General features: G+C 45.2%; 1 protein-coding gene across 2 annotated transcripts in view; it reads right to left on the bottom strand.

The window, feature by feature from the left end:
* The window catches only part of LOC147690173 (cholesterol 24-hydroxylase-like), a 288,449-nt gene that overhangs the window by 124,054 nt on the left and 138,459 nt on the right, over window positions 1-25,936 (bottom strand). For both annotated transcript variants that reach the window (XM_086937766.1, XM_086937767.1), the window contains exons 3-6: window positions 22,903-22,984; window positions 17,582-17,655; window positions 16,399-16,485; window positions 2,819-2,957 (exon numbers count right to left, since the gene is read on the bottom strand). In XM_086937766.1, the coding sequence (XP_086793892.1) occupies window positions 2,819-2,957; window positions 16,399-16,485; window positions 17,582-17,655; window positions 22,903-22,984 (382 nt within the window). The remainder of the gene's footprint in view (window positions 1-2,818; window positions 2,958-16,398; window positions 16,486-17,581; window positions 17,656-22,902; window positions 22,985-25,936) is intronic.

Raw genomic sequence — 25,936 nt, 5'->3', positions numbered from 1 at the left:
GCTGGCAGGCCAGAATATTCAGAAACTGGAAGAATTTGGAGATGGAGATGCCTAAAGGAAAGGAGCCTGATGGGGGTGGAAATTGGCCCGGCCTAAGCCTAAACCTCTGACTGTTGGCTTGTGTTGCTGAAATAGGGCAAGGCATCAGCATGGAGTGAACCCGATGTATGCACCAATGCTGCCCCTGGTAGGCAGGCTCCTTCACAGTTGGTCGCAATAGGGACTGGGTAGAAGTGGGTATCGATACCTTGGGAAATTTGTATGATGGAGTTACCTTTTGGACCCTGGAACACCTGGTGATAGACAACGGCTTACCAGGCTCACACTTCTTGACATATGGGAAGCTTGTGGAAGCATTCAATGAGAAATTGGTTCTGAAGCAAAATCAAACAATATTTTGCTGACTAGAATCGTTATTGCAAAAGGGCATCACCTGTCTTGTTTGTTGGCAGCTCTGTTTTCAACACTCCCGGATCACTTACCAAAAGCTAGGGCCAGATGGGCATACTTTTGGGCCTCCCTTCAGAGACAAAGAGTGGGCATGCACCCTAGAGCGCTCTTATACAATATTATGAATAAAAGGGTGAAATATAAACAGTATAACTACATACTCATGGCATGTCTGACACCACATAGGTTAAATGTTAACATGCAAACACATTCTCACAGTTGCCCCAGATGTGCTTTGGCAGACGCAGATTTTATCCCCATGGTATAGCACTGTCCAGTGATCCACCAGTTCTGGTGGCTGATCTGGAAAGCACTCTTAATAGGCAGAACATGTACATGGCCTCAGTTTGTCTGCATATTACTACATGCGGGTGCCAAGGAAGGAAGCTGGGAACAGGTTTGTGGACCTCGCCTTCACCATCGCCTCTAGGGACATAGCCCAGTGCAAGAAGTTCCCCGAGGGTCCCCAGCATATACGGTGGAAAGCGGAGGTGGAAACCTGCGCAAGTGTTGACAGAGCGGCCCTTAAGACAGAAAAGTCCAGAGGCCTCAGGTGAACCCCTCTTTCAGAACAATGGATATAGGTGTTAACTACATTCACAGCACTGGCAAATCAGGATACCCCTCTCAGCCTACACCAGACACCCACTCAGACGAAACAAAGTGAATGGCACTGTGCTTACCCCCCTTGACAACACAGAACATACTGTTGAGATACACAAGCTACCCTCAGTGCACTGCGAAACAACACTTACACACTGCTGTAGCTACACTAACCAGGTAGTCTTCTATCTACGAACATTCAATATATATGGGACTGGAGTTATACGTTTAGCATCCTCGAATTTTAATATAAGGATAATGTACCATGACAGCATATTGCCTGGACAGAAGGCGGACATGTAAGGAGATGCCAACAACGCACTCACCATATCACCATCTGCCCACAGGATTGATGAACAAAACATGTATTGCCAGAATATGAATGAAGCAAATGCTGTTTGCAATTTTTTTTGATTGAAAAAGGATCAATATATTTTTTTTAAGACAATCTCAGAGAGCAAGGAGTTCAAATGCTTTTCGATCTGGAAGAAATGACCCAATAATGTCTCCTGATGTGTCAGCTTCAAGTGGTGATGATTCTAATCCATGAACTATGCTTATTATCAACTGGAAAAAGAGCCACTTCCAAATAGGCTGGAAATTAGTGTATGGATCACTGGGAAGGAGGTGTGAGATCGGATGCTAGTTTGCTGAACGGGGCTTAGGTGACAAGATGCGAGGTTTCTTCAGTTACATTTTGTTGGGTCTGAGGCGTCTGCTCCGGCTTCCATTTATTGTGTGATACACAAAGACTGTGAGAGAGTTTTGTCTTTGTGGGCAGGTATCCAAGAGTTTTAAATACCATGTACATAAATACACAGATATATGTACATATGATGTGTGTTGACTGTCTGAATAGTACATATACAATAGTGTTGGATTAAGACTGATATAAGAGCTCGGGAAATCTACACATATTCAACGTTAATTATATAGGCTACATAAAGGGGCTGATGCTGCAGTAGACTGCAGTTGGCATCCCATTACGACATATCAGGTTTGGTACCCGAAAATTCCACTCTTGGCTTCCAGTACAAATTTAGAATATCAGCACTTGTTGGCCACATCAGTGAATCGAGATCCTCGGTCCTCTACCCAGTAGGTGTTTTTGCACCATTTATATAAAAGAAGCTGTGGCTTTGATGTCGCTGTAGGTGTTTTCTTACCATTAACATGAAAACAGCTGGTGCTTTGTTGTCACTTTTCCTACTGGCAAGCAGTTCCACTTGGTAGCCATCTTTGTGAAGTAGACTTGCTGTATCCAGCGGTCTCTCACGTCTGTCTTCTATTCACATTGAATTTCTGACTAATTATTTAATTTAGCCCAAAAAATCCCAAGTGTGAAATTTACTAGTTCGCGTACTGTATATTCAAAGTTTTCACTGCAGGTTAACTACCATCCTGCAAGTGTGTGATCATACGCAATTACCGCAGGATATGCATAGTCCAGAACAGAAATGAACTAGTAATTTCAGGTCAGGTATAGGTTTGGAAGGAAAGCAGAATCTCCACAGTGAATTTTTAAATAAGTGCTATAATACAATTCAAGAAGAGAGATGTGAGTAGCAGAGGATTGCAGTGTTTAGCTTTCTGCTTACAACAGAAGAAAAACACAGATTCACAGCGGACAGTTGTAAACTACAAAATGCAAAAGTGCCAACAGATGACAATTCCGACATTTACGTTCACCTTTTTTCAACAGGAATTCTAAGCCAGAAGGTGCTCATTTACTTCCGGTTTCCAGCAATAAAGAAAAATGACTTACCTTTGCGATTACATCCAGCGTCACGCGGCCCATCAAATCAAGCATTCTAACTTCGGTTTTTCCATCTGCGACTTTTGATAGTTTTTCCATCAGCATCTCAGCCTTTTCATTGAATGTTCCCATCAAACCCATCAAGTACCTGCATAGCAGATTGTATACATTTTTAACACACATGCTGTATATCTTCACCATTCTGTTTGCATGTGTGGGCTCATTCCTACTGCTACTGTCTTCTCATGTTTTTGCACCACATTACCTTTCAGTTGCTGCCACACAACCATACTCACTACCTAATAAGCAAATTATGTCTTGTGAAAAGACCACTACTATCTAAGTTTGCTGTAACAGCATATGCTTAAGCAGCTGGAAACTTGCAGGGATGTTGCAATAGAACACAAATGAAATAAGTAAATCAAACAGTAAAACCTGACTTCATGAGAAGCCCATCCTATTTTGTCCTTCAGCAAGCACCAAGGTGCCCAAGACCCCTGTCATGCTTCCTCTTAGACTCCCCGTTCTTCTGGCGTAGATCCCTTCCTCGCTCCAAATCATTTATGTACCCAATTCTGTCTTTATTCATCCTTCCGAAGACAAGTCATAAAGCACAAGTTACTTACCTTCGGTAATGATATATCTGTAGGAAACAGTAGTTAGTATTAGATTCCTTACCTTAGAATATCCCCAGGTGTCCGACTGGATCCGGAAAATTTTGCATAGCAGTACCCCTGCGCGTTGTTAGGCGTCGTCTGCGGCTCCTCGTCCGTCATCGGCGTCGTTGCCGCCGGGATGACGTCATCGGAGTACTTAGATGCCGCCCTCGCGCGCTGACGTCAGTTCTTATACATAGCTTTTCTGCGCCAGAAACGCAGAGCCATCATAAAAACCAACACTGGTGCCATGAAACTAGGGCCCTGAAAGGGGATGACCTTAACCCTAGATATCGGTTCGCAGAACGGGAAGGGTGGGTGGGGCGGTAAGGAATCAATTACTAACTACTGTTTCTTACAGATATATCGTTACCAAAGGTAAGTAACTTGTGCATCTGAAAGAAACAGGTTAGTATTAGATTCCTTACCTTAGAATAGATACCCCAGCAATACAAACCCAAGTGCTGGGTCTGCGAACAAATGATCACACCAGAAAGTCCTGGAGAACGAAACGGCCAAAGAAGCCATCTCTCCGGATTTGGCTGTCCAGGCAGTAGTGTCTTGCAAACGTGTGCAGCGAGGCCCACGTAGCTACCTGACAGATGTCCTGCAAGGGGACTCCCCGACCCAAGGCAGTAGTAGCCGCCGTGGCCTGGGTGGAATGGGCCCTCAGCCCACGAGAAGGCTCCTTTTCAGCCAAAGAGTAGAATAACTTGATGCACAACATGACCCACCGAGAGAGGGTTCACTTGTGCACCGCCCGACCCTTCTTAGCGCCCACGTAACCAACAAAGAGTTGGTCATCCACCGGGAACTGGCGTGTGCGATCCAAATAGAATGGGCAGAGTGGGCTAAAGAACGGTGATGGATTAAACCCAGATCTCTTGACTGGGAGTGAGTGTTTGATTGGTTCAGATGCTCCGTCCATCACCACCCCCTTTTGTACTGCTTTGTTCGCCATAAGTTGGAAGGGTATGCTCAGACGTGAGTCCCTTGCTCACTTTGCCACTGGATTCAAGCAAGCCTGGCTGAAGACAGCTGTATTGCCAGAAACCTGTCCTAGGAAGCTTGAATCCGGTCCAGGGAAGGCATGGCTTGTCAGTTCGGGCTGGACTGTTCCCATGAGGCACAGAGTCAGACTGATTTGCATATGGCCATGTCTGAACTGGGGTGGCAGAGTGAGCTAAAGAACTGTGATGGATTAAACCCAGATCTCTTGACTGTGTGTGAGTGTTTGTTCAGTTCAGATCCTCCGAACATCACCACCCCCTTTTGTACCCCAAATAGAATGAGAGCGCACGTTTTGGGTCCAGACGGTGGAGCCTCTCTTCCTCTTTCGAGGGATGCGGAGGCGGAAAAAAGGTGGGCAAGGTGATGGACTGTCCGATGTGGAAGGCTGTGACTGCTTGGGCAGGAAAGAGGTCGTGTCCGCAAACCAACTTTGTCTGGATGGACAGAAAGGAAAGGAGGTTTAGAGGAAAGAGCCTGGAGCTCACTCACTCTCCTGACAGAGGTGATGGCAACCAGGAATTCAGTCTTGAGAGTAAGGAGACGAAGAGGACAGTTATGAAGTGGCTACAAAGGAGCGCACTTCAGGTAAGTCAGAACAAGGTTCAAGTCCCACTGAGGCATTACGAAAGGAACGGGAGGAAACATATGAGTGATGCCCTTCAAAAACCTATTTACAACTGGGGACTTGAACAGAGTGCTGATCAGGGAGCCTTAAGAAGGCAGAAATGGCAGAGAGGTAGCCCTTGATAGTGCCCAGAGCAGAGCCCTGCTGGGCAAGAGAAAGAAGAAAGAGGAGAACCTCTGAAAGAGGGGCAGAAAGGGGATCCACAGCCTTTGCTGTGCACCATGCCACAAATTTGCTCCACCTGCAGGCGTATACCGATTTTGTGGAGGGACGCCTGGCTGCCAGAATCACATTACAGGCTTCAGGAGACAAGTCAAATGGCCTCAACTGCCGCCGCTCAATCTCCACGCATGTAAGTGGAGACTGGACAGGTTCGGGTGGAGGACCATCCCCTGCTGCTGCGACAGAAGATCCTCCTGAACAGGCAGACGAATCAGGGGATCGACAGACATGCTGAGTAGCTCGGGATACCAGTATCTTTGTGCCCAGTCCGGAGCCACAAGGATAACTTGGGCCCGGTTGCGTCTGATCTTCTTCAGCACTCTGGGCAGAAGTTGTATTTTCGGAAAGGCGTCCACAGATTGCAGCTCCGCTCGAAACGAAAAGCGTCTCCGAGCGAGTGCTGCATTGGAAATTCCAACGCGCAGAACTGATGACATTGCGCGTTCTCTTCTGTGGTGAATAGATCTAACCAAGGCTTTCCCCACTGTTGAAAGAGGCCTTGCGCCACGTCCGAGTTCAGACGCCATTCATGATCCATCATGCACCGACGGCTGAGTTTGTCCGCCCTGGCATTCAGGGAAACTGCCAGGTGTTGAACAACCAGGGTCACGCCCTGCTGTTCCAGTCACTGCCAGAGGCGCAGAGCCTCCTGGCATAGGATCCACGACTCCACCCCCGCCCTGTTTGTTGCAGTACCACATGGCGGTGGGGTTGTCCATGAACACCTGCACTACACTCCCCCGGACAGAGTGGAGGAATGCCTTCAGTGCAAGCCGGATCGCCCGCATCTCCAGAAGGTTGATGTGGAGCCGGGACTCCACCGGAGACCAGAGGCCTCTGATCTCCGCCTCTCCCATGTGGCCCCCCCAGCCCTGGAGGGAATGCGTCCGTCACAACTACGTGCTCCGGTTGGGGAAGGGAGAGGGATCTGCCGCTGACCCAATCGCGGTCCGTGAGCCACCACTGCAACTGTCTTGCAGTGCCCTCTGAGTTCAAGACATGGTCGGACAAGTTGCCCTGATGCTGGGCACACTGAAATTTCAGGTCCCACTGCAGAGCCTGCATCTGCCACCTGGCCTGATACACCAGAAGGATGCAGGAGGTCATCAGCCCCAGGAGCCGCAGCGTCACCCTGACCGAGACTCGGGATAACGGCTGAAAGATCGGAATCAGAGCCTGAATATCCTGAACACACTGTTTGGGAGGATAAACCTGAAACTGCACCGAGTCTAGAACCGCTCCGATGAAGAGGAGCTTCTGAGAGGGACACAGGTGTGACTTCGGCACATTGATGGAGAACCCCAGCAGGTGCAGGAGGTCGGTCGTAGTCTGGAGGTGGCTGACGACTGTCTTAGGCGAGCCCTCCTTCAACAACCAGTCATCGAGGTACGGGAAGACTGTAACCCCTAACCTGCGCAAATGAGCTGCGACCACCGCCATCACTTTCGTGAACACCCGTGCGGCGCTGGTAAGGCCGAAGGGGAGCACGGTAAACTGAAAGTGCTCGTGGCCTACCGTGAACCGCAGGTAACGCCGGTGGGCCGGCAGGACGGGGATGTGAAAATAAGCATCATGCAAGTCCAACACTACCATCCAGTCTCCTGGGTCCAGGGCAGCTAAGACCTGAGCCAAAGTCAGCATCTTGAACTTCTCCTTGCGGAGGAAGCCATTGACGTTCCACAGGTCCAAGATAGGGCGTAAGCCCCCTTTGCCCTTCTTAGGAACCAGAAAGTAGTGGGAGTAAAAACCACACCCTACTTCTGGCCCAGGAACGCGCTCGATGGCCCCCTTGACCAAGAGGGCCGTAACTTCCCCTCGCAGAAGATTCAAGTGACCCCCTGACACGCGGTGGTACTGCGATGGCTGGAGGGGTCGCCTCGAAGGGGAGGGAGTAGCCCCTTCGGACGATTTGCAGCACCCACCTGTCTGAAGTGATGTTGCGCCAGTGAAGGAGGTGATGGCGAACACTGCCCCCCACTGGCATCATGTGGGCCTGAAAGCTCGGACTAGGAAGGCTTTGAGGCGGATGCTGCGGGGGTGGATGTGGACTGGCCCTCGCCGTTGTCCATGGGCACTGCCACAGCGGTCACCACGTCCGCCATCACGCAGGATGTTAGTCTGCGGCCCGTGGCTGGCAGGACGTGTGGGGGCACCCCTTCCTTGGTCAAAAAAGGAGCGAAAGGGAGCAGGTTGCTGGCGTGGGCCAACAGGCCCAAGGACTTGGCCGTAGCCCTTGAGTCCTTAAAGTGCTCAAGCGCACTTTCTGCCTTGTCGCCAAAGAGGCGACGGCCATCAAACGGCATGTCTATAAGGGTGTTTTGGACATCAGACAAAAAGTTGGCGGACCTCAGCCAGGCGTGGCGACGAATCGCCACAGTTGTTGCCATCGCTCTACCTAGCGAGTCCATTGTATCCAGTCCACACCGGATAGAATACCGTGCCGCATCTCGACCCTCCGCAAGGGCTTGGGAGAGTTTAGTCCGGGCCTCCTCCGGACATTGTGGCAGCACGACCGCGACCGTGTCCCACAGAGAGTGGGTATAACGGCCCAAGAGGCATGCGGTGCTAACTGACCGCGACCCCAAACTCAGTGAAGAGAACATTTTCTTGCCATACTGTTCGTACCTCTTTGATTCCCGATCAGGGGGAGCCGTCGGGAATGCGGTCTGGGAGTTAGAGGCCTGGATGACCAGGCTCTCAGGGGTGGAGTGGGTGGACAGGAAGCAAGGGTCGCCCGGAGTTGGGCGATGGCGTCTGGCCATGTTCCTATCTACAGGCGGACCGGTGGCGGGCCTGGACCAGGTGCCCAGAAGAATGTCAGATAGGGCCTCATTAAACGGCAGCAGAGGCTCTGAGGAGCTTGCCTGCGGTTTAAGGACCTCGGTGAGGAGGTTAGTCCTCACAGCCACGACGGGGAGTTCAAGGGATAAGGCCTTGGCCGCCCTCGTCAACACTACACTATAGGCAGCCCCCTCCTACGTAGCCATGGTAGGGGGGGGAGACAAAACCAGTGTCTGGCGAAGTGTCCAGACCACTGGCATCCCCAAGCTCACCTGCCCAGTCCTGGTAAGGCTGGCACTCACGTGCCAGAGGGTCCTCAGACCCCTCCCAATCCTCCTCGCCACCCATCTCCTGATACTCAGGGTCAAAGGATGGGGCCGGCTCATAGAAGTAAAATTCCCCTAGCGGCGTCGAATACGGCGCCGGACCCGAATCGAGGGTAGGACCGGGGACGGTGTTGTCCTGGGACGGCACCGGGGGCGACACCCTGGGGGCCGGCACCGGCGAGGTCGTAAGGTCGACCAGCAATGACGCGGATCCGGAGTCGGATCCGGCGGGGCCCTGCGGCGCTAAGACCGAAGTCGCCGACGGCGCCGGGCCCGAAGCACCCGGCGGCGCTGGGGCCAAATCACCAACCCCGCTTGGGGACCCAGTCGGGGGCGCTGGTCCGGAAGGCGCTGCAAAACCCGACGGAGGAGTGAGCGACCTCATGGCCATGAGGAAGGCCTCAATCTCCTCCGGCGTCACGTTCTGCCCAGGGACCGGTGGGTATGGAGCAGGCCGAGACGCCTGCGGCTCCAGCGGAGCCGCGTGGGCGGTGTCGCCCGAACCCCCGGACGCGTCGCACGAGCGTCGGGGGGAGTCAGAAGAGCGATGTCGCCTCTTCGACTTCTTGTGCCTCTTACCTGATGACTTGGAGCCAGAGGAATGATGTTGACTCGCAGAGCTATGACGACTCTGGCCCCGCGACCGGTCCCTCGACCCCCTTCCGGACCGGGACCTCGAATGGCGCGGGGCCAACTGCCGGAGCTCGAGGCGCTTGCGGGACCGCTCCCGCCTAGCCTTCGACGTCAAGGCCCAGCAGTCGGGGCACGACTTGCCGTCGTGGTCGGGCCCCAGGCAATGAAGGCACATGCGATGGGGGGGTCGGTAACCGACATCAGTCGGATGCATTCGATGCAGGGTTTGAACCCGGGCATCCCTACCGGCACCGTCGGAGTCGGTCGACTCGAAAATCAGATCAAAAAGTTTAGTCAAAAATTGACTAAAGGGTACCACTTTCTCCGGACCTGCGCTTGCTGGCACAGAAAAAAAGAAGAACTGACGTTAGTGCGCCAGGGCGGCGTCTAAGTACTCCGACGATGTCATCCCGGCGCCAACGACGACGGACGAGGAGCCGCAGACGCCTACTGACGCGCAGGGGTACTGCTACGCAAAAAAATTCGGATCCAGTCTCATGCCTGGGGATATTCTAAGGTAAGGAATCTAATACTAACCTGTTTCTTTCAGATAGATACACATAATAACAAACATCATTAAGATCAGTCCCATTTCAGGAAGTTACAATCACATTTTCCATTTAAGATAAGTACAACAGCAGGTAAAACAGTAATTTGCTCATAACTAAAGTGACGGTGCAGATAGACTGGATCTGTAAATAGCAGCAAATATCATCCAGTAGCATTAAATATTAAAATCAGTCATATAAAGGAGTTAGCAGCAGCAATAAACATTTTAGCAGCAGTACAAATACAATATATACAGAAACCATTAAAATGCATTGATATTAAAACAGCATGCTCCTTCTCTTTGCTAAAGTGCACTTCACAAAACTCGCAAAGGCAAAACAAATATCACGATCATTGAGTTGGCGGAGAAAATATAAAGCTGTGTTACACTTAGAAAATGTGTGCCTGCGCAAAAGAGGTATTTAAAATTTCCTGGTAAATGGAAGATAAAATTGACAGAAAAATACAAAATGTAAAATAGTTTGGCTTGAATGTTCATCACAAGGGCAAGTGGTATTAGATTCAGAAGAGTACTGGCCCAGGAGGAAGCATATCAACCAGCGAAATGACCCCAGCCTAAATCTAGTCAACAAATTCCTTTTGTGCACATTATTTACATATAAAAGATACGGAGCAATAGAGGGAGGTACTTGTATGAGGCAAAAATCCCCGACAGTGGGTTTGGATACTCCAGACAATTCCCTGGACAATTCTTTGTGCTTTTGGAAGCTATCCAAAACCTGGGTGGTCAAACAATGAGGCACAACAAAGTTCCGTGAGGTAGGTTTTCATTTATTAGAGCCAGGGGATAGACAGGCCATGAGTGCAACTTAAACAGTCTCTAATAATTGCCCGATTAAGATCAACTTCTTCATTTGTTCAGATAGAACACCAGATGGCTAGAGGTGCCTCATTTATTGTATCTTGGACATAATCAAGACATAACTCCAGATGGAGGGAGAAGTGTGGCGAGGAAGGGGGAACTCCTAGGACTCCAAGACAAAATCTATTCTCCTCTGTCTGCATAGCAAGTACGTCCCTGCATCCCCAAATGCCCATGCCATATGTTAAGATCAGTATACATTTACACTTATAAATCTCTAAGATTGGGGCTATGGGCTTTTTACCTATGGACATTGCAAGGGAATAAGTAGTACCAACTGCACGCGTAAATCATGTTATTCTGTTTTTTTATGCAGGTATGCCACATACAACCTTCATCGGATTACATGCCTAGATACGAGAAGGAACTAACCCTTTTTCTCAAATGTTTACTAAAATGTCCCAGAGCTTAGAGCATGAGACAGTCAAATATGCTGGTCAGGTCCATAAATACCAAGTGGGTAGAGGTGCCCTTCGCATATTTATATTTAGTTAAAATGAGATGAAGATTAAGGCACTGCTCGATTGTGCCTAGCCCCTTCCTAAATCCATACTGACTGGAGGCCAAGATGTGATTGGCATTAAACTAGTCCAGTAGGTGATCTAGCATGACTCTCCAAATTACTTTGACAGAGGAGCCCAAGAGAGATATAGGATGATAGCATTTAGGATCGTGCATGTTTCCTTTTTTAAAAACAGGCACTATAACATATGAACACCAGGACTTTGGCACTCCCTCCCTGCAAACTAAATTAAAAACAGTGGTGAGTACCGGGGACCAGAATACTGGGTGTTCCTTAAATAGATCCAATGGAATTCCATCTGGCCGGGAGCTTCTTACCTTTACTATTGTCAATTGCTTTCCAGACTTCCCCTTCAATAAAAGCAAGGATTTGACAAGTTAAATTCAGCTGTATTGGTGGATCCGCAGCACTAAGGTCAGCAGAGTAGAGACCAGTGTAATGCGTCACTCAGGTCTCGGGAGATATACGGACGGTTATTTTATCGGCTGGTAGTGTGGGAGATAGAACCGACCATACTGCTTTCCAAAAGGTTTGGGGATCATTAGACTGACAGGAGCCCACTATTAATTTCCACTTCTCCTCCTTCAAGGCTGACTTTCTTTTTTTGTAGCAAGCTTATACAGCTTCCAGCTTTCCCTGATCGCAGTGTGGTCTCTAGAATTTTGCTTTAGAGCCCTGAGTAAGGTGTTGTTAGCTTCTCTGCATTTATGTACCCACTACCCACCACCTTTCTTCAGCCAGCTGCACTCAAAACTAGTGCCCAACCACTCTGTGCCTCCCCCTCATTTATTTATCTATCTCTTGTATTTGCTGATACACTGTCCTTAACTGACTTCAGGTTATTATTTATGGACGCAGACATATGTGCTAATAGCCAAATGGAACATCCACCAAATTTTGGCAGATGTTCCGCATACGACAAACTCTACATAACTGCATTAGTCACATACTAACTGCCCTATTGCCTTAGTTGTCAACAGGTTCGTACCTCCAGTCACCATTGATCAGCCCAGCGATGCAACCCCATTGCCTCCTGTACTCACTGTCTGATCCCTTAAATCACCTTATAGTTACTTCTTGTGTTCATTGCAAAGTTGTGTAAGTCCCTCTCCCAGAGCAGAGTGCCCTGAGACGACTCACCACTGGTTCTCTGGGTCATTCCCTAGTAAGATTTATTCTATCTCAAATCTACTTGTATGGAAAATGATGTATGAAACAGGCTCACATTTTGTGTTATGCTTTATTCAACAGGAAAACGTATAACAAGGCAGAAAAATTGTTTCTGCCTCTTTATATTTGGTTAAATTACTTTCAGTAGGGATTGTAGGAAATAGAAATACAGGATAAGTTAACACCGAGATTTTTCTTTCAAGAGTATTGACTGACAGTACGTGGTACTATGTTGGTTCTTCTTTCCTTCTCTAGGAAGTTCCGACAAAATAAACATCTCCACCAACATTAACAAACAAACTAATGCACTCTCACCACTACTGAGTGATTTTCAGCAAGAACATTTTGAGAACGTATAGATCGGCCAACAAATCAGCAAATATATTATAGCCTTATAGCCCGCAGTAGCGGGCTATACCGGCTATTAAAGGCCTGAGCCGAAGGCGAGGGACTTTAACGAGACAGCGGGACTTGAATAGCCGGTATAGCCCTGCTACGAAGGGCTATAAGGCTATTAGAACATTCTGCCATTAGAGGGCAGAATGTTCTAACAAATTAAACAAAGGGTTCTCGAAGCTCGAGGGGATATAAATCCCCTCGAGCTTCGAGAAGCCTTTGTGGAACATTGGAATGTTGCTCTGCGGTCCTTTACCGGCCCGTAGAAGCAGGGAACACTCCATTGTCTGCAATGGAGCTCCCAACATTCCCATATTCTAATAAGGATTAATCATTTGGATCTTTTTAAAACAACGGCAAAGCACCTCAAAGAGATAGACATATTATTAACAATATATTAATAGTAATAGTATATCTGGACATTTAAGGGAACCCCAAATATCCCAAAGACTAAGCAAGGAAATTTCCACAAGTCATGGATTTACATAACCACTCCTGCAATTCCATGTATGCTATATATTGTCCACGAGGCACACAACCTGCAGGAGTTAGCATGACAGAAATGTTTATAAGCACATTAACACTTTTTTCTTCACACAGGAAAAATCTTTTAGTAGTTTAGAAATGTTTCCCCTAGGACAGCATCAAATTGTCTTGCAATGCTTTCCTTGGTCTCCCATCAGATCGTTGAGAAATGCACACCCAATAGCCTCATGAAATTTGTGAAAACTACTTAATTGCAAATTGCTTTTCCTAATGTATTAATGTCAGTAGTAAAGATTAAGCGATTCAACATAAACTGCAATCTTAATTTGCGTCCTAATAAATTGCGAATGCCATCTACAATTTGCAAATGTATTTTCAAATTGCTAATGTCACTGTGGCAGCAACTTATGACATCACAATCAGGAAGTACAATACCACATACTCAGAGGAACCCATGAGAGAGCAGAGAAAATATAATTGTCAGTGAGAGGGGAAAGGCCAAGAAAGCACAAGTTCTCAGAAAAATAACTCTACATTTTGGTGAAATAATATTTTCTGCATAATAGTGAGTTCTATGGCACATTATCCTGTAGTCTTTCTGAGGCCACCAAAAAGAAGAATTGACTAGTGTACAGTCGCGTATAAATACGTTTTGGGTGACAGAATGTATCACTGATGAATTTAGAAAAAGGCTCCCAAAGAAAAAAAAAGTTACCCAGATGACAAAGTGAAGCAGCTGACACTTGCGGAGGGCATTCAATTGAGTCACAAACAACATTAATGGATAAACTAACTGAGTCTCTAACCACAATCAGTGTCAGAAGGGATCAGTATAGACACTTCAGCACACCACCTACACCATAAGCAAAGTGTAAGTTTTATAGCGCATACATAATTTAGAAGTATGATTAACAAAATGTACTTGTTGTGGGGGGCTATCTGCAAAAAAACAGTTTTCAGTCAGTTGAGTTTCTGTTGATGGGCTAACATCCAATTTTTGCATCTCTGCTAATATTTTCAATATATTTTTTGATTGAGTGCTCTATGGTAACAAACACTGCTGACTGACCCAAATGTAAAAGTAGGCAGGAGTTCCCATTGCCCACAATGTGCAAAGTATCATCCACTATTACTATTGGTCATTACTATAAGTATCAAAGTGGTGGTGTGTTTTAGTCAACCCTAATCTTTTTTTATTAAACTTGTTAAGACGTTTCATTACCTTGCCTGACCATTGCTCAGAACCCAAATGTTATAGAGCTTAACACTAAAGGTAGTAACAAAAAATAGCTGCCAGACTGGCAGATTTGTCTGTAGAGGTAGGTTAAATCAGCTAGAGTAATTATCTGCGGATTCAGAATAAGAGGTGGGCATACCAATGGTATTTATTGATACAGTCACCAGATGTCCTTATCATGCCCCTATTAGTTTCCTTTATACTTCATAGTAAGCCTGATGATACTCTTTACACTGCTGCATCCCTTTCCTATTGAGCTGGTAGGTTTTGTCTGCATTTGACAATTCAGGAATGTAGTTTAATGTAGATAGATGGACTGAGTCTATACAAAGGTGGAGTTCAATGTAGATTATATTCAATTTAAATGGACTGTGACACAAGACAGGATGGTGAAATAGCTATTGGATTAATATAATTGTGATAAGAATCCCCTTGCAACATCAGGGTCTCAGATTTGGAACATGTTTTACTGGCTCTGGTATTTTGTTAATCTTCGGGTGGAAGGGGACTAGTAATAACTGGAAGTATTTAGTCTTATTTAAGAGTCAATGTTGGATTCCTGAAAAAACAAAGGAATGATAGTTCTATTTCTGATAACTCCTCACACAGACTGAGTGAAGGAATCGATGTCAACATTTTATTATGGGTAATCTCATTTATGAGGTTCAATGATGTCTATCTCTCTTACTTCTAGCTAAATCTTCCTCTGGATCAGGAATGATGTTTACCTGAAAGGGAAGAGTGTGCATTTGGGTTTATTTATATCCTCCAACCCCAGGATTTGGTCTCAGCCTTGGTCGTGCCATTGGGTGCTGCTTCCTAGCTGTCTCTTGTTTTACTATTCAACTGAGGGGTTACTCTGACATTTTCTATGCCCTCAACATCTGGTTTCTAGCGAAAATGATGGGAAAGACAGCCATCTTGGGGCCCTGATGCTGTATCTTTGCAAGACCCATCTGCCAACGCCCCTCCTGAAAATATCTCCAGGATGTGTTTCTAGGGCTCTCAGAAGGCAACCTTAGTACTGGGGTACTAGCCATTTCCCAAAAACATACATTTTGAATTTATTTGTACTTTTTCCTCACATCACAGACCTTTTCTTTCCTCATAAATATTTTAAGTAATCTAGCTCAGGGGGAAAAGGAATTAACTAAATATGGGGAATTTTAAAAAACGTCACTTTTTATGGCAATACTAGAGTTGCCAGATTGTCATAGAGACCCTGAATATCTGTAACACAACCAAATCCATGTTGTAGAAGACATTTTGTAACTAGTTCTTCAATAGCCAGAGGATTCTTATGATTTGCAGAAAGGGTGAGGAAACCAGAAAACTAGTAATTGTATTTGTAATAAAGGGTGAGCACCAAGAAAAAGATTTATGGTCGATCACTCTTAATGCAGCAATCAATCAACTAAATGCATTACAAATTTAGAGTATTTCAAGCCATAGTAAAGATTTGGCAATTCGGTATGAACCGTAATCTCAATATGTGATTCAATAGATTGTGAATGCCATTCAATAATTGCAAATGCATTTTCAAATTGCTAATGTCGCTCTGGCAGCAATTGATGACATCACAATAAGGAAGTACAGTACAATAGGCACTGAAGCTCCTCCTGTTTACAGACATGCAATCTCCTAGAGTGCCCATTCTGTTATCCTATAGTTACAACTTGATAATGTATTTACTGAAGTTATGAGGGATGTTTTTAATGAAACAGGAGTTTGTTCACTAGGAATATCCCCATGTATAGGGGAAAGAGAATGTTTTTTAGCACAAGAATAAAGAAACATATAAGTACATCAAGAAACATCCTAATAACCCCAAAGCAGACTCTGGCACCCCTAAAGATAAGAGACCTTTTCCTATGTTACTTTTTGACAAAAAGAAAACCCAACCTTCCTCTGCCATATTTTCAGGGTCATTTAGAACTTTTTGCCCCATTAGTGACAGTTAAAATTTCAAGGAAGCAACATACACTGTTTATGACTATGCCCCTCACCCCCATCCTTTAATCATCCACATTTATTACTTTTCCCCATCTACTGAGAAAAAGATTCTTAGTTTGAAAAGTTTGCCTGACTTACGTGCGACTGAATGCTGGATCCATCATTCTGCGCTGTTTGTGCCAGCGTTCATTATCAGTAACAGTCAACACACCTTGACCCATGCATCTAAGAAAAACGAAAAAGAAGTCATCTGGGAATCAGAAACAACAGTAAGTATTTTTCAAAATCAAACAGTGTATGTTCAGACCACACATAGGTTTCCATAGAAACATTACATCTTTGTATCACACCAACCACAGCTTCCTCGTGCCCATCAATTATTCTTCATTCCAATTAAAGGATTGTCAAATCCATTACAACTTCATCATTCTCATTAAAGCTTGCATATGCCCACAACAAGTCCCCATGACTACCACAGCCTCATTATGTCTGTCAAAGCTGCCCCCTAACCATAACTGCTACAACTTCCACATTCCCATCACAGCTTTCATATTTGCACCACTGCTACTTAATGTCCATCAGAGCTTCCTTATGGCCTGCACAGCTTCTGCAAACTCACCCGTGTGTACTCACGAGCATGGCAGCTTTCTTATACTCAGCCAAAAGTGCTCACACTCACCTCAGCTTTTTCATTACAATACCAGTTTCCTAAAGCTCAACACACCATTCTCATTGCCTGGACAACTTCCTTGTACACATAATAGCTTCCTAATACCCATTAAAGCTTCTCTATGACATTTCTGCGTCCTCCTGCACACCACATCTTCAACCAACTCAATATAGCATACTCAGGACAGCCCTAGACTCTCCAGGTCTAGCCCAGCTTCCTCATTCCTGTCACAACTTTCTCATTGTCACCCACACCTATCTATGGTTCATCATATCTATCCCATATTATTTTTGCCTAACCCAGTTGCATCATGTCCAGAACAGCTTTCTCATACATGTATTACATCTTTTTCATGCCCTCACAGCTTCCTCATGCCCACATGTTCCTCACACCCTCCATATGTACATTTTTTATATGCTGATAGTCCTAAAAATCGAGCATGAATTTGACCCTCACGAACCTATCGTGTGATGCCCCTTGCCTAGACCATTGTTTCATACTTTTCATAGCACACATTTTAATGGATTCATATAACCATAATTGGAACACAGGAACTCAAATTAATCACAAATCAAATCACCAAATTCAAGACCCTACACTAATGAAAGATGTGAGTTCGAGGTGTGCAAGGACTTGATTGATGATACTAACCTTTCACCAAATATATCAAACATCAGCTTGTAGACATTCTCATCCTTTTTATATTGCGGAGACATCAGGAATTCCTTGAAACAAATCAACATGCATGTAAAACATTTTTACATTTTTTTCCATACTATATATAATAGCGCTACCATTTGTAAACGTGACCTGTAGCAATAATCGCATGACGGCAATGCTCATCACAGCAAAGAGAGTGATCCTCATTTGATAGGGCGAGAATAATTTCTTACAATGGCAGCAGAGTGCAGCATAAAAAGCACTATACATGGGTGCAAATATCTCTCAAGTGAACAGCATTTGTGGAATGACATCATTATCAGTGACCAATAAGAGATGGCTTCGCTTTGATACACAGCAAGAGTGGCACCAGAAGTCACTTTAGTTTTGTGGGGTTGTAATTGGTGGCTCTCCCACAGTGTCAAACGAAAACCATGGTTCTCTGGCTTCCTCTAGTGGTGTGGCATAAACTACGTTTCTGACAGAGAAAACTTAGCTTGCTCCACTGTAGGAAGCATGTACTAGACAGCCTTTCATCATAGGATCGCCATGTCAGTATATTAGAGGGCTCACTTTATTTAGGGCGGCCCAATCTAATTACTTTTTTCTTGCTGGCGACCACCATGCAAGACATAGGCACCAATAGCACCTCGACGTGCTGCAATAAAATGCCTTCCAAATCAGGGCAAACACAAGGAAATGATGGACGGAGCACAGACACGTTTCAGACACTCACCCCCAGTTACAGATCTGGGTTTGAATCCACCATTGTTCTATAGCTCACTTTGCCACCCCAGTCAGACCCAGCCAAATGGAAATCAGTCTTGACCCTTTTCCTCATAGGAACAGTCCATCCCGAACTGCCAGGTCATCCCTGTACCGGAAACAAGCATCCTGGGACCTGTTTGAATCCAATAGCAAAGTGAGCTGGGGTGGCGAAGTGAGCTAAAGAATGATGATGGATTCAACCCAGCTCTAATAGTGACTGGGGGTGAGTGTCTGAAAAGTTTCAGAGCTCAATCCATCGCCTCCTTGTGTTTGCTTTGTTTGTCCTAAGATGGTGGGTTATGCCCAAGCGTGAGTCCCTTGCTCACTTTGCCACTGGATTCAAGCTAGCCTGGCTGATGAGGGGTGTTACCCCAAAACCAGTCCCAGGATACTTGTTTCCGGTCTCGGAAAGACCTGGCTTGGCAGTTTGAGCTGGACTGTTCCCATGAAGAACAGGGTCAAGACTGATTTGCATACAGCTGGGTCTGAACTCGGGTGGCAAAGTGAGCTAAAAAACGATGATAGATTCAACCCAAAACTTATAGTGACTGGGGATGAGTGTCTGAAAGATTTTAGCTCTCTGTCCATCGTCTTCCATATCCGGGTCACTGGATGTTTGTTTGCCAAAAACAACCCCTACTTTCAGCAAACCAATTAATTGCTGAGCAGGTCACCATGCATTGGCAACCTGCCTGAAAATGATGTTTTGCAAAACTGCTCTCTGCATGTTAGCACTTGAAAGCAATAAAAAAAAACACAGCAGCACAAGCGGAGCACCTTAACTAAGGCATGCAGTTCCTCACCTACTGAGTGGTGGCAGACGCTCTGCTGCTCTTGTGGCCTCGTGGATGACCTTTTGTGATTTAAATTACCCTGTAAGTCTTCTAGTTTTAAAGACAAGGGATGGCTAAATGGGAGGAAGAGGAACCTCCTTCTCCCCCAAACCCAAAAGAACTCTACCCTGCCCTCTGTTGCGTATCTTTTTCCTGAACGTCTGGAACCACTTGAATAGCCTTCATGAACATGTTCTAAGGACACCATAATATTTTAAAGAGTGGCATTATAGCTCTTTCAAGTGAGATGCCTTTATATAATATGTCTATTTTCGCCAGAACATTACAAAACACTCTTTCTGCATAGACTCGCTGGCATTTTTTAATCGCAATGTGAATAAATTCATGACTACGTTGAGTCTTTTCAACTGATAAAGAAATATTTTTACTGCCTTAAATTTTGGATGAACTAAATGTCACGATTAAAATTGCTATGGTGCAATTAAATGCTTTTGCATGCGTCGAAATGTGTGTATGATAAGCAGGTGAAAGGCATTCCTAAGTGACTTCCTTGATTATATTATCATATTAAGTTTTTAGTAGCTCTGCCAAAAGAGGGAAAGGAATAGGTGAGGTCAAAAAAGCTTTGACTTGCTATTAACTTTGGCTCGATTTGTTTGTGCTGAGCAAAGGTTGAGGGAACCGAATGGCTTAGCTTACTAAATAGGCGGGCAGAGTGAGTGTTGGCCTCTCAGTGGGCTTGGTCCTGAACTAGGCCAGAGTGTGCATGGTGGCTGTTGGCCACAAAGAGAGTTAGGTGCATCTCTTTGTGGCGACGTGGAAGGCTAGTCCTGCAACCAACTCTTACTATACATGGCCTTAGGCTGTGCACAGTGAGGTGCTGGCCGCAAAGGTGATTCAGGGCAGGGGTTAAATGCTGGTAGGCCCAACAGTCACACCCCCTGTCTGTATTGGCAAATGCTATGTACAACGAGTCTTGGCAGCATGAAAAATTGGCGTATGGAGCCTGGCTGCATGCCGGACGCTGCAGCCAACCCCCACTGCAAATGGCAAATGGCCAAAGACCATGCTCAGAAGAGACAGCTGCAAGGGAGAATACTTGCAAGGCCACCTCCTGATGCATCCAACTGAATGACAGTCTTGCTACATGGTTGACTGGATGCAGGGTCTCTGTAACAGTAAATTGTCTGCATGGGAAGTTGGGTGAAGGGCTTGGCCAAACCATGAGTTGGATGCAGCCCTTCGGCCACCACAACTGCACTGTGGAATGGTTAAGCCTGTGCAGCTAATGGCAGTACACAGCAGTATATACCTGACCCCAAGGTTGGACATCTGCACTTGGTGCATGACAGGCCCTCTATTCGTCCCCAATTGCAAGTGGCCAAAGGCTGCGTACATAGAAAGGTGGGTTCATGAGAAGCGTGGCACAGGGCCTTGTGAAAGTTCTGGATTGACATGTCCGCTAAGAACCCTTTTTTCGAATTTCATGCCAGTTAGTCAAGGGATAGATAATTTGGGTGACCTTAAATTTCAATTCCCTATATAAAATCAGGTTTCATTCTCAACCACAACAAACTCCATTTAGCTATTTAATGGAATTACATGAAACATGTGCAATTAGTAATTTAACTTGACAAATCCCATCCCTTGGCAGAGCCGAGATCTATTGGCTTTGCCAATTCTTGTAGTAGTTTAGTGAAAAGCAATTCTACAGCTTTTAAGATACTTTCATTAAAGACGTGTTTTGAACAGTTTTTAAGGATACACTGTGGTTAATTTTGGCAGGTGGGTTTGAGAACAGTTCAAGAAACATTCAGTTTGATTACCAATTTTGAAACGTTAAGCCCAATTTACTGTTGCAGTATGCTCAGCTTGATTCTCAATTCTGAATACAGATGACACACAGGAAGGATTGCTTTTGACCTTCATCACCATTGGTTTAGTAAAAAACAAATCAATCACCTCTGAAGCAGATGGAACCTCAGTGATTTTAGAACAGAATATGCTAAAGATTTAAATTTCCAAGCATTTACTATTATCGTGAAAGTACATGTATGCACAGTAAGAATGAATGTCATAGAGTACTGGTTATGCAACACTGGGACTTATCACCAGTGGCAATTCTAAAATCATATAGGGCAATCTGAGAGAAAGAAGAGGAAACATGTATTTTAATAAACTGTATTTTTTAGAACCATCTATGAGATTTGAATCAGGATAAAAACTATTTTGTTTACTAGTTTTGTTTTTTCAGATTCTGTGCCTGCCCACAAAGTACTGCCAAAAAAGAGAACGAGGCCGAAAGTGTGTGTGTGTTTTGAAAGATTTGTCCTTGTATTAGCCATTCAATTTGTTATTCTCTAAGCAAAGAAGATTGAGACTCATCCACTTTCCCACCTCTTGGTGAGAAATCTGTAATTTACTCCACCTACATTGAGTATAAATGCAACTATGAAATGAAAAAGGTGTCTACATTTTTTGTAGTCATGGCGCCAATACCATAGAATTTAGGCCCCCATTATAAGTTTAGGGCTGACTTCTGATCCATGTGCAAACACATGGTTACACTTAGGGCCTGATTTTGATGTCAGGCGGAATTCCTTTTGTCCGACACCGACTCAGTCCTGGGACCGACCGACACCCCATCGGCAGTCCCGACCACATCAATAGGAGGCGACAGAACACTGTTCGTCGCATTCATATATTTCACTAAGGGAGGATGCATTACAGCCGTAAACCGGCCATAATGCATGCTCCCACAGTGAAATGGGAGGTGCGGTTCATCCCTGCACCCAGTGGCATCCCAAGGTGCCTGCCACAAGTTGCAGGGATCATATGTGCTACCTTGGCCTTTAACTGGAGGCCATGCACCCGAAACACACTCTCTGACACGGTATCCATGTCAGGCAGGCCAGCATGGAGACCATGTCGGAGACCATGCATTGTAATCTCAAGGGCAGAAAGTCCCACTCTTGAGATTACTAGCTGGCTTCTGATTGGTGGACTGGCTCTCCGAGCCCGTCGCAAGCTAGCCAGAATGACCGGCCAGTTTCCTTTCCAACTGTCTCCATCGTAATGAAGCGGTTGAAAAGTACACTGAGCGGCCAATTATGTTGGAGCCCTGAAGGCTCCGACCACAGGTCGGACCTTTTATGGGCCACATCGTAATCAGCCCCTTAATGTTTTTGTTTAGAATGTGGTTTTGTTGACTGAGATGCCTTAGTTTTCCCAAACTATGGTGCAACATTAGTAACCATTATAAAATTATATGGGTACTCCATATCATTTCCTGATACTTTTTCCTGATTAATGAAATATATAAAGCGGCAACCTACTTGAAGTCTGAGTTTTCAGAGAAAATACCATACCTGAAAATGTATATTGAAAATAAGAGCCTGGAGAAAATAACAATGTTTAAACAAAATCCTTTGAAAGGTGTGCCCCATGCATATCAAACACCTAAAATTATTCTGACGTGCTAATTTTTGTAATTCCGCATTTAAGGGTAGAAGGGGGAGGGTTCTGCTTAAAAGGAGAAACTAAAAATTGAATGATTGGAAGGGTAAGCAATAATCTTTATCGTTTGTTCATGTTAATGCACAGTCTCCTTTTCACAACCACCCTTTACTCAGAAAGGTGAGCTAGTGCATCATTGTAAAGCTCGTCCACCAAGAATTACACACTTGCGTGGATAGACGTGAAGGTGGATCCCTAAAAACAACACATTCAAAAGATTATATTGTGTCTTACCTTTATAGCTTCAGGACTTGAAACTAGCAAAGAAACTTTATGGAAAACGTTAATGCGTACAACATGGCCATACTTCTCAGCCCTATGGAAATAAGAGAGTATCATGAGATTGCTATGGATACAATTTGCAATACACCTGTGTTAAATAGTTGAAAACACATATTCAATAACAATGTATAAACCAAATGCCAATGATTGCATTTCATTTCTATAAATACATTATATAAATTGTCATCTATTTATATTCATGTTATAAATCTAAAACAAAATATATTTATAACTTTAAAAATAAGTAAACAATGAAAAAGTATAACTGGGCAACAATCTGTCATGATCCTTGTCTTATAATGCCCTCAAGTGTTTATGGTGGGTTGATAATCATGTGATCAAGGAAGGTTAACTTTTAAGTGTCAACAAAACCAAGGGATTACGTTTAAGGTTCATAAAAACAAATGTATTTTTGTATTTCGTAATTCTCCTGCCACATAACCATCCAAGCTGTCACAGGGCCCTTACAATTCATTGGATGAGAGAAAAACGCAGCACAACATTCTCTATGTTTTTCCAAAGTCCAGGAAGAATCATGGTCTGCCACTGTGATTAATTGAAATAGAAGTGGAAGGAAGACAGCGTTAAACAAAGAAGTATATCCATACTGCCCCGAATTAAGGATGGCAGGCTGTCTTTCAAGACCTGCAGTGGAGCAGGCTACTTCATTCAGAGCAATGTATACAATCCCAGAGATCTCTGATTGGCCCACTGGCTCTTCTAATTAACACAACACACAGACCTTTTAAGCAGTGAAGCTTCCCATTTATCCTAGTTCACTCGTTTGCATTCGCCTCTTTGCAGATCATCAGACAAAATGTAGCATGAGTTTAGAACTTTACAAGAAAACAGCTAGGCAGCAACAGTGGTGCAAACAGATCTCGTTCTGGTGACAGTCCAGTGAGGAGTAGGTGACACAAGTTGTGATTTTGAAGGGAAATATGGGTGACAACAAGTGACTTAATGGAAATGTTGGGGGTGGGAGGAAAAGAAGGTTCACTCTTGTTTTGCATGTGTGTGGGGTGAGTTTGCCGCATCCTGGGGCTCAGAACATTAGTGAGGCAACAGGGCGGAGTGGTGCCTTAGCAGAGCTACAAGAGTGATGGACACTGTCCTAGAAATACCCTAAACAAGACTTGTGTACCATATAAAAAAGGGGCCTTGTGATAAACAGCCATAGTGAAAATGGCAGCCTGGAGTTTAATCACAACACAATTGTGATTCTATGAGTAAGGAGTTACTGATCGAAAAGCCAGGTCTTGAGAAGTCTTCTGAAGGCCAGCAGGTCCTGGGTCTGTTGTAGGCTGATAGGGAGAGTGTTCCAGGTCTTGGCCACGAGGTAGGAGAAGGATCTGCCGCCGGCGGTGGTTTTCCGGAAGCGTGGAACCATGGCGAGGGAGAGGTTGGCAGAGAGGAGGCTGCGGGTGGGGGTGTAGAAGCTGAGTCGGTCGTTGAGGTATGCTGGTCCAGCGTTGTGTAGGGCTTTGTGTGCGTGGATGAGGAGTTTGAAGGGGATCCTGTTGTTGACGGGGAGCCAATGCAGGCCTCTCAGGTGGGGTGTGATGTGGCTGCGTCAGGGGACGTTGATGATCAGTCATGCAAAGGCATTCTGGATGAGTTGCATCCGTCTAAGGAGCTTGGTTGTTGTTCCTACGTAGAGGGCGTTCCCGTAGTCAAGCCTGCTGGTGACGAGGGCCTGGGTGACGGTTTTACTTGTGTCGGAGGGGATCCATTTGAAAAACCCTGCGGAGCATTCGAAGGGTGTTGAAGCAGGAAGCGGAGATGGAGCTGACCTGCTCGGTCATGGAGAGGGCGGAGTCGAGGATGACCCCCAGGTTGCGAGCGTGGTCGGTAGGTTCTGGGGGAAGGATGTGGTCCAGCCAGGGCCTTCTCTTGGATTCCGGCGTCATGGAGGCATGCTGTTAGGGTGTTAGGGTGTTGTGGCAGACCGTGTCGAAGGCTGCTGATAGGTCCAGCAGGATGAGGGCGGCCGTTTCTCCTTTGTCTATAAGGTTCCTGATGTCGTCGTTGGCGGCGATGAGGGCGGTCTCTGTTCTGTGGTTGCTGCATAAGCCGGACTTGGATGGGTCTAAGATGTTGTTGTCTTCGAGACCTAGAGCCTCTGGATGATCTGCAACTATACGGTGGCGGGCTTTATAAGGACGTTTTCAATGCCAGGATAGCTACAACATGACACAACAGTTTGCTCAATATGTGGTGGTAACATGTGGACCTGGGATAAAAGACTTCAGCCTCACACATGCATTTTCTGTAGGGTGGAAGATTGTATTGCTTACATTCATTTGTCACAATTAAGGGATGAGTGTTCTCATGGGCTAGATGGAAATCTGATTTGTGTAAGAAAATAGAATTTCAATATGTTCCAAAAGTCAATACCCTTTTAGAATGGCATAATATTTGGATGTGCATTCCATGACCTGGTGAAGCTATGGAAATTGCATTACAGACTGTGCATGCTTGCTTCTTCTTGCACAATTGGCACACCATTGCTTAGAAAGGATTTAAGGGCAGCTTATATGATGATATAACAGTGAGAAGACTAGGGATGAATTGAGATTGAAAGATGATTGGAAATTTGGAAAGAGGTGACCACAGTGACTTAAAACAGAAAAGGCCAAACCATACCACCTGTAAATTTGTAGGTGGGGATAAACTATAAACTATAATGTGGTCCAGTACCTAAAAAGGCTGCAGACATGTCTCATTAGAACACTCCTAAAAGCATAACAATTGAGGCACAGTATATAGGCACACTTTGAATGACGTTAGAAAACAGATGAATAAATAAGATGCTACTTTTGTAAATTCAATAACAAATTTAATACTGTTTTTGTTCATCACACTTTGGAATAATATTGATGATAATTAATAGAAATTTCTTTTTTTAAGTTGCATCTAACTTTCTTGAAGTTGGAAAAATCAGTGTGCTACCTTTCAGACAGATTCAGCCACACTCTCTCAGGTA

Source organism: Lissotriton vulgaris, chromosome 9, assembly GCF_964263255.1.
Source record: "Lissotriton vulgaris chromosome 9, aLisVul1.2, whole genome shotgun sequence".
Classification (NCBI taxonomy): Eukaryota; Metazoa; Chordata; class Amphibia; order Caudata; family Salamandridae; genus Lissotriton; species Lissotriton vulgaris.
The sequence above is the reverse complement of the archived record's forward strand: the minus strand, read 5'-3'. Positions and strand labels throughout refer to the sequence as shown.